Consider the following 14,747-nt stretch of genomic DNA (forward strand, 5'->3'; position numbering starts at 1 on the left):
GTGGGTGGGTGACACCCCCGCCCGGCCTCCCCGCTGGCTGGCACAGCGACACGCCGGCTGGGCAACAAGCTTCCTTTCTGGAACCGAGAAAAGACTTTTGGGTTACAAACTACACCGGGCTCCCCTGACAGCTGAAGCACACGCTGGTTCCCGCACCCCGGCGGGCGGCCCGGGCACCCCGCGCTCAGGCGATGTTGTCGGGGCCCCTTCGCGCTCCAGGCGATTCCCCCACAGACCCGAGCTCCCCACGGGCTGAGACCGGGCGGCACTGCCCCTCATGGCACTGCCCCTCCCGGTTCCCACGGCTCCGGGACAGCGGCCGCGTCCTTACGGCGGCGACCGCTCCTCTTTTCCGTCATTTTCTTGTCTTTCTTCTTCTCCGTGCTCTGATCACCCCCGTTCTCCTCCTCTGCCCCCGCGGGCCGCCCATGCCCGGCACCGCCCGGCCCGGCAGGTACCGAGGGGGCGGGCACGGAAGGCGACGCCCTCCCCTCCCCCCGCACGGCGCATGGTCGCGGCGGCCGCGCGCTCGCTGGGCTCCCCCTTGGCTGCCGCGCGCCGTGGTCTCGCCCGCCCCCGCTGCCATGTTGAATCGCGCGGCCGCCGGGGCCGGGCCGGAGTTGGAAGTTTAGGGGCGGGAGCGATCGGGATCGGCCCCGGCGCGGAGCGGCTCCGGCGCGGCTGCACGGCTGCCCGGCACCCCCTTTCCCGACCGCTCACCTCGCCGGCACCCTGCCCGCCGCCCCTCTTTTCTTCCCTCCTTCCCCGGTCCCGCGAAGAGGCTCAGCGATGCGGCTGCTGTGAGGCCCCGGCGGCGGCGGCGGAGGAGGAGGAAGGGGAGGAAGGGGCCGCGGGCGCCATCGGTCGCAGGGCGGCGAGGGCAGCGCCGGGCCGGCCCCGGCCATGAGCGGCGCCCCGCAGCAGCAGCCCCCGCGGCGGGTCACTAACGTGGGCTCGCTGCTGCTCACCCCGCAGGAGAACGAGAGCCTCTTCGGCTTCCTCGGCAAAAAATGCGTGGTAAGTCCCGACCGAGGGGGCGAGGGGACTGGGGCACCCCCAGCCGCCCCACCAGGGCGCGGCGGGTCGGGGCCCGGGGCGGGCGGGGGCGTGTGAGGACAGCCCGGCCGGGCGCTGGGAAGTTGAGGCTGCGGAAGTTTCATCCTGCTCCGCTGCCCCGTCCCGGCGTCGGGCGGGGGGCGGCCCTCGCAGGCCTCGCTGCCCGCCCGGCTCGCCCGCAGCGCAGGGCGGGGAGCGATGAACGGCGGCGGCAGCGGCCCCTCGGCCCGCCCGGTCCGGCGGGGCTGCCGGCCCTGAGCGCCGGGCCCGGCCTCGCTCGCTTCGGAACCGGGCGCGCCGGGCGGCTCCGAGAGCGCCGCGGGCACCGGTGTGGGCGCCGTCCTTCCGCGCCTCGCTGCCCGTCGGCATACGGAGCTCCCGGGGCCGGCGGGGCTCCCGCTGCCCTGCCGCCGACCCGGGCGCTGCAGGGGAAGCCGCCGCAAAGCAGCAGTCGCGGGGCTCCGGGGCCGTAAAAGTTCCATTGCTCGGCGAGGCTGGGACGGACCCCAGGTACACCAGCGGTACAACAAAGCAGTGTTGCACCAAGTTGTAGGAAGGCTCGTATCAGTGCTAGGCCTGCCTTGGGTTTAGTCTGCGCTTTTCTTAGCGTAAACAACAAGTTCGTGTACTCAAATACTGCATATTTTCCTATTTCTATATCAGTAAGTTCGGTTTCAGAATACCTTCTTACATGTAACGTAAAACTGTACTAAAACTACTTATCTATATTAAAGAACTATTTGAAAGCTTCAAAAGATAAACGCTTTCACTGGAAAAGAAGCTGCTTTTTTAAAAACAGTGATTTTCAGAACAATGACTATTCTGGTGCATTGTGTCTTGTACCTAAAATACTATTAGGCACTTGCTGTAAAGCTATGGAGAGTGTTTCATGAACTTAAAACTGTGACTTAAAGCAGGATATCCGTGTAGTCATATTGATTCCACATAACTCTCTGGACTTTGAAATGGTATGGTTGATCAAACTGCTGAGAGGAAAACATAAGATGCAAGGGAAGAGGAAGTAAAGAATATTTACATTGGGGTGGGTTAGATAAGATGCTTTCACAGTAACTTTCAGCGTGTCAGAAGGTATGACCCCTAAAGTATATGTTTTGAAAAGTATAGAATTGTAGAAATGCCTCGGTTAATTTCAGGCAATGCTTCATATCTTCTACTTCTTTGCTAAGAAAGAAAAAAAAACCAGTATCACTTTTTCTTTAAATATAAAAAAATAGTTCATGAATTTGTGTGTAAATTGATTTTCAGTTTGCTTTTCTGTAACTTGATTTTTTTTCTTGTCAGATGAACACACTTTTAATTTCTGTTATACTCAGCTGTAAAACTCACCTAGTTAAGCTCCCAAATTTTCTGCATAAGTAGTATGTTGAAAGCAGACTGGAGGTAAATATCTTCAGGATCTGGGTGTCATGGGATTTACAGCTTGCTTGAAATTACACATTCTTCTGATTTACACACAATATTGGATGACTTTCCAATTGAGGTTCTTCAAATTGTGGTCTGTTGTTTCCTCTTTTCCCAGCCCTTTGTGCTAAGTTAATCATAGGCTTATTTTAGTAAAGTTGAGGTTCTCCGCTCAGTCTTGAGGACTTAAGCACTGAAGATCTAGAGGTATTTAACCAGGCTTTTTTGGCTTACTGTGTGGCATGAGCCAGAAATTGAGAAACAAGTGCACAGATGGAATATTCTGCCCCTTGGAGGGCGCTGCCTTAAGCAGGGAAGTGGAATGGGTACCTGGAGATGGTAACAGCCTCAGCTGTCTGACCTGAAACCACAGTGTCTGCTGGGGTGCAGTAGGACTCTTGGTACTCTTGGCCTTCCAGCTTCACTCAACATGCTGTGCTGATCAATGCCTTTTTGTTCTTGATATTTGATCTCATAATATCCATGTTTGAATTACTCAGTAGTGAAGTTTCTGACTGTAAGTGCTGCTTTTTAAGAAAGGAAAATTTTGTGAGTTCTGTAAGATGCTAAATGCTTACTCTCGCAATCACCTGAAATATCTGGGCTGCCTTGCTGCTGTAGGTGGTGTTTCTGTCACTGGGGCATGGAGAGGCTGTTGGATGTGTCAGCCACATTGACATAATTTTAGGTTTTGTTTGACTAAATCTCGTGTTTAGATCACTACTGCATTGAACACCAGAAGAAAGTTGAGACATTAAACCATGCTCCTAAGATACTCTTTGCAGTAATAATTTATAGAGTTCTTAATGGATGCCATAACACTGCTATCAGGCCTGAAGGGCTTAGTTAAGAAAGCATGTGGTGCTCTGAAATTTATTTATTTCAATATTTCCTTTATTTCTGACTGGTAACAAGGCAGCTATTTTGAAATAACATTGAGGATTCAATTATCTGATTTTTGTTCTATAGGAAAGCAAAGGAATATATCAAAGTGTATTACTTTGAGTACTCACAGTCTGTGAACTCGGAAATGGACACAGGTCCAGTGGCCTCTTAAGTAATGATCCCTGATAGAAAAATTTCCTGTGAGAGGGGGAAATGCTGAAGAGCCATCACTCTGTGTTGCTGAGGTTGATACCATTCTGCACACTACTGCTGGTCCTTTGAGAAACTCACTAATAGGCAAGTGTACATACAGTGGGTAATTGGTTTTCTTCTCTACTCTTTTTTCCTCTGTACTTGCTGAGCTGTAAAATGTTTATCTGAATCTACAAGCAATTAAAATACCTTTGCCCATGACAGATGAGGCTTTCAAAACCAAGCCACTGGCTAATAGTCAAAGCTGTAGCTATAGTTGATTTGGCTGAAATATGAATCCAGATGTAGAATTATTTACAGAATATATCCAGCATAAAGCCCTTTAGGACTCCCGTTGTTTAGGCATATAACTAATTTTCATTCAGGTTTGTGATATTTGTTATCTAGGTCAGGTGTAAAATTTGCTCTCTTTAAAAAGTTTTGAATAACTTTCTAATAATAATGTGGAAATAAAAGTGTATGTACAGTTATACTAAGTGGAGCTATGAGATTAGTTTTGTGTATATTAATGATTTTTGTAGTTATGCCCAGCTTAAAAGTTTTTGCATAAGTTCTGATTAGTTATTAATCATTATTTTAAATAATGATGAGTTTTGTAAGAAAAAGTAAATGCTAGATGTCCATTTTATAATCTAATAAAGAAATAACTTCTATAATTTGCATGATTAATATTGGTCAGCAGTGTCAGTAATGAAAAACTAGTTTATTCTGTAGAAATAATTTTTGAGAAACAAACCATGAGAAGTGTGTATTTGGTAGCACTAGAAGTAGGTAGAATGGAGTATGGATATTTTATGCTGCTTAGAAGTGCTACTCACCACTTGGATAAGGTGCAGTGAATAAGGCTGGGAATATGTTGTTCTTTGTGAGATCTCGCCTGTGGTTCATGTGGTAAACAGGAACTGGTGAAGGATGCAGAAAGAGAAGTGACACAGCAGTAAGCTAACTAAGAAAACTGTTTTGGCTGCTTTTAAAAGTGCATGTGACCAGAATAAGTTTGTGTATCAGAGCCAAAGAACAAATTGCAGTAATAGCTGAGATAAAGCAAAATAAAAACTTGAATGGCAGTTATAGCTCTTAGTTGATAAGAATTAAATGTTTTATCAGGAAGGGCCTTGTAAGATTACTTGTGCTTATGAAAACAGCATGAACTAGGGCTTGAAGGTAGACTACAAGTCTGAGTAATGGGCACTTTCACGTGTCTGACAAGTGTTGGGACTCCTCAGTTTGAGTTTAGCTGCAGTCTGTACATCCAAAAAAGACTGACATTGCAGTTTAAAAAATACTTATCCCCTGTACAAGTAGGGAGAACTGACACATTAATTCAGTGGTGAATCTCTCATCTTTTCATTTGTTTCTAAATGAGATGTGGAGGGAAAAGATAAAGTGTAAAGGATGGGGTCTTGTGGAATAGGAGAGTATTGAGAATTACACCTGGATTTCTTTTGAGATTTGCCCTGTTCTACAAAAGACATGTAGCATCTTTAGACACCTCACTAGTATCCACTAGAGTGAGTTTTCTGAACAAGTTATCAGTGATAATCTTCCTTTGTAGAGAAAATGACAGTGGGGTCTTAACAGTTCCTTTGAACCATACCTGTGCCTACAAAACTGATTTTCACAGTAATGGATCATATCAGACTCCATAGAACAAGAGGTACAACCATTGTCCTTACAAGAGTATGTTCCTCATGCTCACAGCTTGCTATTAATGTCTTTACAGCATAGTTCACTGCCTTAGCTTGCTTACCCATGGATGAGAAATGTTTTGAGACTGCTTGGGAACAGTCTAGAAGGCACTGCATCTCATAGCTGTATGCATTTGAGACAAAGCATCAATTCACAAAGTGTGGGCTATGGTTAAGGAGAAAAAGGCAGAAATTTAGGTCTTAAAATCCCATAATTGTCAATAAACCTCACTGTCAGTTATCTAAATCTCTTTAAGATAGAAACTCAGCTAACAGAAGTTTTTGTGTTCAGTGACTAGTGGTTATATCTCTCCTGGCTGTTCCTGTACTTCATGTGCTAGACAAACTCTGTCTTGATATGAGTAGGAGTGAGTATGTAGCAGGAGTGGGTCCTGCTACAAGTTCCAGTCACTGTGTGTCTGTTGTGAAGCATTATGTATTGCTGAATGAAGGGTGATGTACTCAGGCAAACACAACCTGTACCTCACTCTGTTAAGGCTTCAGCATTAAGCTCTTCTGAGCATCTTTGTAGATATATTTTATCTGTTTTGGAGGCTGTCAAGTGCCAAAAGTCTCTCAGCATCTGTGTGGTTAATCACATGGTCAGCTGTGCCACTCATGCTCCTGATAAGTGCTCTGGAATCCTATGGTATACATGCACAACAGGATGAAAACAATTTGTAGTCACAAGCTGTTGTGTTGTTACTTACTGGTTTTTCACAGCTAAGAGTCATATTAAGGAATTTAGAAGAGGGCACAGTTTTAATTTAGAATTCAGATGAACAGTCAAGTTTTGACTGCAAGTTTTTCACTAAGATGTTCAGATAGCCTAGTTCAGATTGCTTAGGAGCACACCCAAGGAAGAGATAGGTTCTTGTTAGAAGATAAGCATTGAGTTTGCTATTTAATGCAAATTTTTAAATGTAAAGACTACTTTGTTCTTCTTTTAATGGAAAATTGATGTGATTTCTTGACCTTATCTGCTTGTAAATATTGTTTTGAATTTTTTATCATTAGAATATTTTTCTCTCTGCTTATTTCTTCTGGTTCTGAAAGATGTAGTACTAGCCGAATTTGTCACAAGTGAAGAATGTAAAATTCATCTCGTAAGAACCATGCAGTTTCAGGCTAAAAACATGAAAATGGGGAATGCTCTAATTTTAGATCTTGAATTTCTTTTTTTGAAAGAGTTCTGGTACTTCTGCCTGAAAAAACTCACCTGTTTTTTCTTTAGAATTCCTATGACCCTTATTGCTCTACTTTGTGCCAGCATTAAGAACTCCTCTACTGCTTTCATTGATAGTGGCTGCAGGTGCCAGCAATGGCAGCAATTGCCACTGGCAGCTTCTAGCTTAGTGCTGGAATGGATGGAGTGAAGCATTGAAGATATTTGTGTGTGATGAGTGAGTGCCACCTAGGAACTTTGTACTAGTTCATCAACTACCATGAAAAAAGGCTTGATCCTGTCATTGGCTTTTTATAGGCAGAGCTGTCTGTACATGGGGTTTGTGGAGCTCTAAATGCTCTGTTTGCTGAGATAATTTGCTGTTGACTTGAAGCTGTGTGGTAAGATTTATAGTGTCCTCTCCTCCAGTGAGTGCATTTCATAGGCTTGTCTCTTGAGGAATCTTTGTAGTACAGAAATAAAACTTAGCATACAGGAGACTTATGGTTTCATTACCTAATACCTAGATAATAAAATACAGGAAGCAACGAAAATGTGTCACAGGCACTTAGGCAGAGTTGCTGATTGGTAGGTTAGGAGGTTAGGGTACAGTTTCTTGAAGAAAGGCTGACATTGTGTTACTTAGCACAGAGGGATTTTTTTTTATTGGCTAGTTGGTTCTCCTTGTAACAGTAAATATTGCAGAGTGGCTTTAGTAGAACTAGAAGTTCTACTTCATGGGTGGTTTTAAACAGCCCGCTCTACTGGGACGTGGCTCAGATGCTGTACAAGATAGTTTAGTTTCTCCAGGTATTTGCTTGGGTGCACTGCCACACCATCTTTTGTGGCTTCCAGAATTGTTGTTGGTGCCTGGATATCCAATAAAATGGGAACAATAAGTGTGACCTTCAGATCAATTGTAGTTAAATTTGAAGATCCTGAGGTGTACTGTGATCATCGCTGGAGTGGTGTTCTCAAAGGTCCAAATGGAAAAAGAGAAGATGCAGTTCAAACAATCATAGGGACACTTTCTTAGAAATTTGCTCACTTGCTTAATTCTTAAATTTTAGTAGTGTTTTCTCAGACACTTCTGAGTTAAAGGTAGACAGTTTTGCTGACACCTCTTTGTGCAGTAAATGACACTTTAGGTATCTCAAATTAGAATGTCTGTGTTAAGAATATATGATTCTGGAATAAGTTCATTAAATGAATTACTCAATTCCTGTAGACATAATGTTCTGTGGAGATGATCATTGCTGGCAAGAAAACTGTTGCTGGCTGCAGAGCTCCACGACACATTTGCAGATTGCTTCTCACTTTAGGCACTTGCTTTCATACATGCATCCCCACCTTGGTGAGGCTGTTTTCCCTCTACTGTTTATTTAGCTGTCCTTAAAATCCTCACTCTTAACACAGCATTTTCTTTTTAGGTTTTCTAAGAAACAGTGTTAATACATCTTTCTGTCCTCCAGTGTGTCTAGTTTAAAGCTGAAAGATAACACTAAGGTTGTGTTTCCATTTCTGTAAGACAGTTTCACACATCATTTTCCCCTGCAGAACATCTTGTAATTCAGAATTTCCCTGCATTCATCTCCTTTGCCTTCAATGCAGATGTGTTATTTTGCTTTTATCTCCTCTTGTCCATTAGCCACTATGCAGCATAAGGGGGGTATATTTAGTGAGCACAGATATGCTCCCATATAAGCACATTTTGTATGTGAAGGTACTGTGCCTGCAATTTGAGAAACACCAACCCAACAAAAGAAAGTGTGACTTTTGCCTTTTTGAACAGCTTTGAAAACTGCTTTCTTTATTTGAACTCTCAATTATGTGAAGGTAACTCTTGCCTTTGAGATTACAAATACTTTTAAAAAATGTGTTTACTTCAAGTATTACTGATGATAATGGCTGTCCCAAAAGCCAGCCAGCACTTGTTGAGATTAAGTAACAAGCCCTAGTGCTTGTCTTGCTGTCTAGGCTGAAAAGCAAGAATATTTGGAAGTGGGAATTTGGCTGTAGATCTTAAATGTTTTCTCCTCTCTCAAGGTGACAGCCAACTTACCTGTTTGTGACTTGTGGACAAGAAATTAGTATTAATTTCTTATATTTTCTGTGTTGGGGATAAAGAAAAGTGACCGATTATTTTACAACCTCTCTAGTACATTTTGTAACAGAAGCAATAATTTATTGACTTTAAAAGAATTTTCTATTTTAGGAATCAATTTAACAGCTAGTTCTTTTGTAAGCCCCATTCTGCTGAGGTACCTTGAAGTCCTGCATAGTGACCTCTTCCCTCCAAATCTCATGTCTCTGCTTCCATCATGTTCTCCTTGTACTCTTAACACATGTACTTTTTATTCTTTTAGTAAGTTTTCTGCCCTGTCCCAGTAACAGGGTTTCCTCCTTTCCTGTTTTCCTCTTGCACTTCAAGTGCTTCCAGAATTTTCCTTTCTCCCTTCAGCTCCTGCATCCATAATCTGCACAAAGATCTCCAGGTAGGACTGACCTTCTTCCTCACCATTTCCCCCCCCCACTCCCTTTTTCCCCCTCCTCAGTTCCTCAGCTCCTTTGTTCTTAAGGATGAGCAAGGATCTGATTTGTGTCTCACCAGATGTGTAGTCCTACCCATATGCAGTGCTGGGATAGACATTTGTCTGTAGCTCAGCAGAGCACTGCTCAAGGACATTCATGAGGAGAGGAGGCAATGTCTGTGCCAGGCAGCTTTTGCTGCTGCACACATGGAGTGCATGGAGCCTGAGACCTGCCATTACTCATTTCTCACCTGTATTTGTCTTCACTGGCCAAAGTCATTGTTAATGTGGTTATAGGGAAGAGAGCTTCTGGTGGATATGAGGAGGGTACACAGAAAAGGAGTGTGGTCTTCCTCAGGCTTCTTGCACTGCTCCACCCTTCACTGCTGCTTCTCCAGGCAGGACTGGGCTCTCCAGTTTGTAAGCTGCTATGTTAAGAAACTGTATACTGGAAGATACAGCTTCAGCAACTCTACAGGCTCAGATTTGAAACCACAGAACTGCTTAGTCCTGCTTTGACTGAACTGTAAGTTATTTCCTGCTCCTCTAACCATGTGACAGCTCTCTCTGAGCACAGCTAAGATGTGGTCATTCTTTCTAAGTAGACATTTTTTCCCTTTACTCCCCCTCAGTCAGCCAAAGCAAACAGAAACATCACTTGGCTTATGACACTAAATATACACAAAGGCATCCAAATAAGCTCCTCTCTCTAAAACTGTGCTTGATTCTTGTGGTTAACTGAAAAGAGGAAGAAAACTATGAACATCCTGTAGTGGTGTGTGCTCTCTGCAATACCACAGGCAAAAGCTTCCCCTTGCGTTTGCAGGGAAGGAAGCAGTAGTTTCTAACAAATTAAATGCAGGGCTATTTTTTTCTTTATTTGTTTTAGGTTTTAGTTAAGAGTGTCTCAGGTATGAAATTCATTTTATAACTGGATATGCATTTATTAGCATTTATATTTTTATCAACCTGATAATTCAAGGTTTGGGGTTAATTTTATGCTAATATTATGTGAACCAGTATCTTTTAGCCACACAATAGTGTTGTAGTTTTGACCTTTCTTAAACAATGTTGGCCTCTTTGTGTTACACTGTACTGGTGGCACGGTGCTCAGTTTGTGTAGCTGGAACTTTAAAATCTTGTGTAGTTTTAAATTTAAAGAGTGATTGTGACATAAAGTGCTGGTTGCTCATGGTGTCTAGAACTCAACGATTCAATGCACCATTTCTTTGTTTTAAAAAACAGTTCTGTCTTTAAGAGATTTGTCCATATCATATTCAGGTGCCAATATTCCTATACCTGAGAGACTGATAATAACAGCTGATGCCTCTTCTCAGGTCATGACCTTCCTTGCCTTAATTCAAGCATCTAGATGCAACATACCTATAGTTGTGTGACAGTTTTGTTTTATAGGATGCATGGAGATGGATATGATGCTAAATGTTTTGCTGGGATATGTAGATATCACTCCATGTTATGGTTTTAACTTTATCTTTTTATGTCATTTAGGAGGTCTTGCTTTGAATGCTTCAGTTTGTCATTGAGGCTTTTGCTTAACAGCCTCTTTGAACACCTCTGGTCTTTTGTGCCTGTAAATGACAGAAAAAATCCTGTTTGTTTCTCTGTCCACTTTTCATGTTGTGTATGGAAATTTGTTTATTGAAAAAGTGTTCATGCTGCTAGTCCAGGCTTCACTTGTGTTACCAAGGAGTCCATCTCTCACACTGACCATACCTGTCTGGACCATACCTTTATGTTGCTGATAACATTTAAGCTTGGTGGCAGAAGGATGCATCTTGTCTTGTTTCTCACCTGTGGTGTGTCAGCCAGCTGTGCTAACAGACCTAAGTGGGGCAGTAGCATGAACTCAGGCACTGTTCCATGACTGTCCATGCTGTTCTATTTGTTGGCACACTTCCTGGCACAGTTTTGAGTGCTAGCCTAGTAGTTGCTCAAATTTGTATGAGTGTGGTTTTTGAGATTAGAATGGTGTTAACAGCTCCTGGTACATCACATGGGGTAGGGCCATCCCTACCCAATTTGTGTTGTGTTGGGAAGAGAGTTTGTTACTCTATGTATCTATGTATTCTTCACCATTTCCCATCATATCCTGAAAGTGGCCCAGGTCTTAGTAACTCATGTTTGCACAACCAGGGAAATCTGCAAGGAGACAGAAGCTGTTCTGGGGATGGGGAGATGTGAACTGTCTCTTCTAGCATTGTCAGTAGCATGTAGATCACAGAATAAGTGTCAGCTCTGCTGCTGTGCACGTTACTGTCTGCTTTGACATTAAGTTCACATCAAACCTGTTTTTCCTGCTGGCAGCAAAATTCAGTATTGTCTTTCTGCTCCTAGAAATTGCTTTTGGAAACTGGAGAAAATGTAGGTGCCTAGAAGTTTACAGCAGACAAAAATGTGCCTGTGCACTAATCGCCTGCTACAGTGGACAAATTACCAAGTCTATTTGATACTGATACTGTGAACACAAGCTCATAAGGTTTCTGATCTCTGATTCCAGAAGGGAAAAAAAGATTTTACCTTCTGGTAAGGAGATGTAGCTGACTTATAGCTGTGCTTCTACTGAGTGCATGAGGTACAGCAAGGATGACCTTAAAGGATGCTGCATTTCTTTTACTTCACTTGTTTGCAGAGCAATGGCCGAAGAAAATGTATCCTGTCTAAAGGTTTCTTTTCTGATGTGTAGTTTGTAAGTCATTTAAGAAAAGTTCTGTGCATCTTCAGAGCCTCCAGGGATGTGCTTAGTTCTCTTAGAATCTTTACTGCATTTTGGAGTGTCATAGCAGTTTCCCATCAGCTCAGATGCAGTAATTTGTTTCCTGATTGAGCTCCAGAGACCATTCCAGATGTCAGGTAGTGTAATTAGTGGTAGTTTGATCATCACATATTCTGTCTATGCTAGTATCTCATCTTAGTTGTTGGTTCTGTTTGGGGTATAAAGGTATGAGCTCAGGAGACTTTTCAGTTTGTTCTGTCTTCTATGTCCACGAGATCAGCTAGGCAGTCTTTGCATGCCTCAGTTCTGTGAACACTTCTCTCAAGTTTTTATTGTACCATTTTTTCCCCTTGAGTGTCTGGTTATTCCCTCTCTCCCTTCATGCCATATTTTTTTCCCAGTGTCACTTTTATAAGTCAGCACTGGCAGGAGCTGGTCCCCTGATGAGGCTTGGTGCTGTGCAAGCAGTTTTCTCCTACAACAGGTAGCATTTGGTTCAGCTGAGTGGTTTTAGGCTTTATTTCAGGATGGTGGCTTGTATGTCTGTTCTAGCTGCAATAATTGTTTTAGCAATGAGATGATGCAGTACCAATATCCATTTGACTGGAAATAACTTCTCCAAGGACACCACATACAAAAAAAAAAATACCACTATGATGTAAGTCTGAATTAACAAAGGTTGTTTCATAGTTGGCTTACTCCAGATAAACAAATCAGCCTTGAATACAGATGTCTGCCATGTATTATCAAGGCTGTTTTTCAATTCAGGTGCTCTGGGCACTTTAAGTGCAGCATGGTGCTTGGTGTGTGAGAGTAACCTAGTCCTGGAATGAGCTGGCTGACATGTTACTTCTTGGAGTCTGGAATTCTGCAGAGGACTGTTGCATTTCTTGCAGAACTGAAGCTTTTATGTAGGGATTGGCAGATTTAGAGATGTTAGTTCCACATAATCTAGTAAAAAACTCTCAAGCTGTGTATAATATCACACCTGGTGGATGGCAGTGACATTCTGAAGGATGCACTTTTGTGTAACAGATGTTCAATGGGACACTTCTGTTGGTGAAGCTGAGTGGCTCTCAATTTATTCTGTAAGTCTGCTCTGAGTCTCGTATCCATTCCTGGGCACAATCAGGAAATCAAGATTTTTCTATTTAGCCCAAACCCTTCGTCCCCCTGCAAGGCTTTCCCAAGATCCAGCTGTGTTACTGGTGCTCTCCATCACCATCTTCCTTGTGGAAGTGCTTGTACCACAAGGAGTGCTTGTACCACAGCCTTAAAGCTTCTGGCAATTCATCTCCTCGGCCTTTTGAGGACCCAGTTATACAGACTTAAATCTGATACATATACAGTCAACCATACTGAACTTCTAGCAATGCATTGCTATTATGGAGGTCCCACACCTGTAATAATTTATTGCAGGAGACTTGGAGAGGTATCCTATTTCTATATTTATGTAAAGTCTCTTGAGGAGGGTGTAATTTTTCTTGAATTCTGTCTTATGAGATAACCGGCTTGTTTTTTCTCTAAGCTGTATACTCATGGGAATGATATCTTTCATACACTCAACATCAAGAGTTTTCTGTTTCTATATTAACAGATTGAGGCTGTTCAGGTGCTCAGAGCAGCTGAAGTAGTTGATCACAAAGGAAGGGAATATCCACACAAAAACTGGAAGTCCAAAGTCTGCTTTGACAAAGGGTACCTTCTTTCACCCATTGGGATTTAGGGTGCATCATTGCCCTTACAGAGAATATCTTGTTTCCAAAAGTGTTACACATCTGAAGAAAATAATCATTATGTCACAATAACTTTTATCTTTTCAATGATTGTAACTTGCATAACATTTATTATGTACATTTTTATGTTAGTGTGGTGTTACAGTTTACCTGCTGATTTTATACTGTCATAAGAGCACTGTAATTTATTGCATAAGTGGAGGTTTTCAGATAGTGACAACCACTTGACCTGACAAGAAAGCAGTTGCCAGTTCTCCCAAGCAGCAGGAAGCAGTAGCATTGAGCATGTTAGCCTCCTTCAGCTCCAGAACACACTTGGAGACTTGCAGAAAAGGAGTTCAGAAACTGAAACATGTAATGCTTCAAATCTGATGCTTGATTAGGATAATAATACTGATTAATTGGACTGCAGTGCAATGCAGATTGGTAGTTATCAGTGTTACAACTTCACTGTGATCACAAGCAAAGCTATCTTAACATCTTTTTCATTTAAGTTTATATTTTGGCTCCATATTAATTCAGAAAATACTCACCAAAAAGCTTAAAGGTCAGTTTCAGACCAGATGTTTCTTTTGGCTGTTCTTTGAAACAAAGGTTTTCTGTCCTAAGAGTCATTAAAATATCTTTACCATGTCCATGTCAATTATATTGATGTGACTGTGGATTCTAACATCTTATATTGGTCTAATAAATATTGATTTTCTTTATTGTAAGCTTTGTTTCTCACATGAGTCTAGTACTGGTGTAAGTAGAGTGAAATAATGTTTATTTTACTTGTAAATTCAGGTGGGTACACGTTACTTTCCATATGTTATGTTACTGCTGTTGAACAATGTTCAGAAGTTACACACAGGAACACAGCAGTTATGGGGAGCTAACTGTCATCAAATGACGATGAGGGTGATTTTGTTCTGATTATCCAGACATTAAGAATTAAGATTGAGAGCAGTATCACTGTATCTGTTCCTTCCCTTTGCTATGTGAACTTGTACTACCAGTTCTGCACTGAAAGAAAAAATAAGCATTACATGATATTTTAAACTGGAAACTGGTGACTAGATATGGACACTGAAGTGTTAAGTGCAGTGGAAAAATAACATCCTGCTGCCCTCTTTCTAAAGCATTTTACTTGTATAAATGAACACTTTTTCATTAACTTTAAATAGTAGATTCTTTACAGTTTTTGCTCTTCTTGGTGTGTTTAGTAAAGCAGGCAGCTTCATTATAAGAAATATTCTGGCACCATATGGAGTTACAGGAGAATTTTGGCTTCAGGGACGGAGCTTTCCCATTCAGCAGCCCTCTGCATTTATTTTC

The 14,747-nt window shown here is 42.6% G+C and overlaps 1 protein-coding gene across 1 annotated transcript in view; it reads left to right on the forward strand.

Annotated features, from left to right (window-relative positions):
* Positions 1–591: 591 nt before the first annotated feature.
* The window catches only part of WASL (WASP like actin nucleation promoting factor), a 50,445-nt gene continuing 36,289 nt past the window's right edge, over positions 592–14,747 (forward strand). The window contains exon 1 of the mRNA XM_059471836.1: positions 592–1,017. Coding sequence (XP_059327819.1) covers positions 904–1,017 — 114 coding nt within the window. The 5' untranslated portion in view covers positions 592–903. The remainder of the gene's footprint in view (positions 1,018–14,747) is intronic.

Source organism: Ammospiza nelsoni, chromosome 5 (genome assembly GCF_027579445.1).
Source record: "Ammospiza nelsoni isolate bAmmNel1 chromosome 5, bAmmNel1.pri, whole genome shotgun sequence".
NCBI lineage: Eukaryota > Metazoa > Chordata > Aves > Passeriformes > Passerellidae > Ammospiza > Ammospiza nelsoni.